Genomic DNA, 2,819 nt, shown 5'->3' with positions numbered 1-2,819 from the left:
CACACACACACACACACACACAAAGGAGTATTACTCAGCCATCAGAAAGGACAAATGGAACTGGAAGGTATTATGCTGAGTGAAATAAGTCAATCGGATAAAGACAATCATCATAGGGTTTCACTCATATGTGGAATATAAGAAATAGTGAAAGAGAATATAACGGAAAGGAAGAAAACTGAGTGGGGGAAAATTAGAAACGAAGAACAACACGAGAGACTCCAAATTCTGGGGAACAAACAAAGGGTTGCAGAAGAGTAGGAGGGTGGGGTTGGGGTGACAGGGTCACAGGCACTAAGGATGGCATTGATGGGATGAGCAGGGGGGTTATGTGTTGAAAAATTGAATTTAAATAAAACATTTTTTTAAATTAGACTGCCTAGGTGGCTCAGAGTTTGAGCATCTGCCATTGGCTCAGGGAATGATCCTGGAGTCCTGGGATGGAGTCCCCCATTGGGCTCCCGGGAGTGAGGCTCTTCTCCTTCTGCCTATGTCTCTGCTACTTTCTCTGTGTCTCTCATGAATAAATAAAATAAATATTTAATAAAAGAAGAAAATATGCATCTATAGGGGCTCCTTGCTGGCTCAGTCAGTGGAGGATAGCATTCTTGATCTCGGTTGTAGATAGAGGTTAGCGAAAAAAAAATTCTTAAAAAATTGAAAATATTGGGGATCTCTGGGTGGCTCTGCGGTTCAGTGCCTTCCTTCAACCCAGGGTGTGATCCTAGAGTCCCGGGATCGAGTTCCCCATTGGGCTCCACGCATGGAGCCTGCTTCTCCCTCTGCCTGTCTCTCTGCCCTTCTCTGTGTGTGTGTGTGTCTCTTGTGAATAAATAAAACTTTTTTAAAAATGGAATATATGAATGTAATATTTCCTAAAACATAGTATCATGGTGTGCGCTCTCATCTGTATGATTTCAACTGTGTTCTACATGTTTTATGAGGGAAAAAGTTCTAGTAATGTTAAGATTAAATCCTATTAATAAACATTCTGTCTAGCATTTTTGAGTATCCATTGGTATCGTGTGTAAGAAAGGAAAGTGTTACAGAGAGGCACCACTTTATGCCAGCATCCCAAGGGAATATGCTCTACTGCGGTTACCAGTAAAGGGATACACTGCCTTAGGGCATGTGTCCCTGCTCGGGAGCTATGGCACCAGGACTGTGGCCCATCCCCTCATCTGCTGCTGTCACTGTGCTTAGCTGTCTCTTATAACTGTAATACACCTGGCTTTCAGCTCCACAGAAGCTTCTCGATGATGAGGGCTGGAGACAAGGGCCCAGGGTTTTTTGTCTCACTTCCTCCTTATCTGAGATGCTGTGGGTAATTGTAGCTGCTCCCACTGACATCATGCATACTACAGTAGTAGTCAGCCTTGTCCTCAGGCTGGGCTCCTGTGATGGTGAGGGCAGCTGTGTTCCCAGAAATGGATCCAGAGAAGCGATCAGGGACCTCCGAGGGACAGCTGCTTGTGTCATAGATAAGCATGCGAGGAGATCGGCCTTGGGTCTGCTGGTACCAGCTGGGGTTGTTACTTGTAGTCACTGACCCAGAGCTGAGGTCACACGTGAGTGTGACTGTCCCTCCTGGAGACACTGAGACTGATGACTCCTGAGTCACCACAGTCTGAGAATCTGCTCCTAAAACCAAGAGAGAAAGGTGTTGTTAAGAGAGATAAGGGTCACCCTGAGACCTTGATTTTGTGTGCTCTTCAAGGATGCAGAGTCCATTTCCCTGACCTGAGCCATAAGCAAGGACCCCAAAAAGAAGCACCATCCAGGCCATGGTGGGAACCCTCACAGGATGTGGTCTCACAGGCTCTTCGGCCAGAGTAGGGTGTCCCTGGGCCTTTTCTTGACTCCACACCTATGAGAATAAGGAAGTGCTTCATGCAAATCAGCTTCCTCTCTCCCCTGGCCCAGGGTCACTTGCATGTAATCCGGGAGATCTTGAAAGGAGCAGATGCTGGGACCTCACACACACCAATTATAGCACGATGACTGTGACACTGTGTGTCAGGAAGACATCTTTCACCAATCACCTTCCTATGACCCTGGTTACCTCCACACAAAGTTCCTCTCTGAGAATCCTGACAGCTGTATGAGGAGATGGATCTGTTTTCCAACTCCTGGCCCTTCCTCTAAATCACCTCAACTCTAACCCCTCAGGGTGACATTTTCTTCCCTCCCCAGGGACATTGCTCATTGTCTCTTTGGAGGATCCTAGCAGCCACTCCTCCAGCCATGAGGACACTGGGAATCTCAGAGTCCATGTGACAGATGTAGCGATGGTGCTCTCCACGTCTTTAATCATGGACCGTTTTTGCAAGGAGTCCGGGGTTGCCAACCAAGGATGTCTCTTTATCAGAAATGAACACAACACTGACTGAACAAGTGAACATCATGGACCATTTTGAACTCCATTTCCCTTTGTGTTCTGTTGAGGATCAGATGGCTCTGGAAGGCTGGGATGGAAACTGGAGAAGGAGGACTGGCAGGAGCTTAAGGATTCTCCACGAACCGGGGAAGATGAGGCTCAGGCCTCATGTTTCCCCCAGGGTGAGATACCAAAATGCCTGGCATTCATTTTGGAATTACTCGTAAATTGCTCGTTTGATAAATCCTGCATGTTCTTTCCCTTTTCTCTTCATGTTTAAGATTAAGAACTCATATCTAAGAAAAATAGTCATACTCTTTATTAGCCTATTAAACTAACACATCCCTGACACTTTAGAAAAGAATATGTAATTTCATTACTATCAGATTTTGAGATGAGGAGCAGTATTTATACTAAAGAAAATAGAAGAATGGGGAAAGCT

The 2,819-nt window shown here is 45.7% G+C and overlaps 1 gene segment (V, D, J or C); it reads right to left on the bottom strand.

The window, feature by feature from the left end:
• Positions 1-1,306: 1,306 nt before the first annotated feature.
• On the bottom strand, positions 1,307-1,921 carry LOC491363. The segment is given in 2 exon segments: positions 1,307-1,641; positions 1,741-1,921. Coding segments are annotated over 2 exon segments (381 nt in total).
• Positions 1,922-2,819: the final 898 nt, after the last annotated feature.

This window comes from Canis lupus, chromosome 26 (genome assembly GCF_011100685.1).
Source record: "Canis lupus familiaris isolate Mischka breed German Shepherd chromosome 26, alternate assembly UU_Cfam_GSD_1.0, whole genome shotgun sequence".
Lineage (NCBI taxonomy): Eukaryota > Metazoa > Chordata > Mammalia > Carnivora > Canidae > Canis > Canis lupus.
The sequence above is the reverse complement of the archived record's forward strand: the minus strand, read 5'-3'. Positions and strand labels throughout refer to the sequence as shown.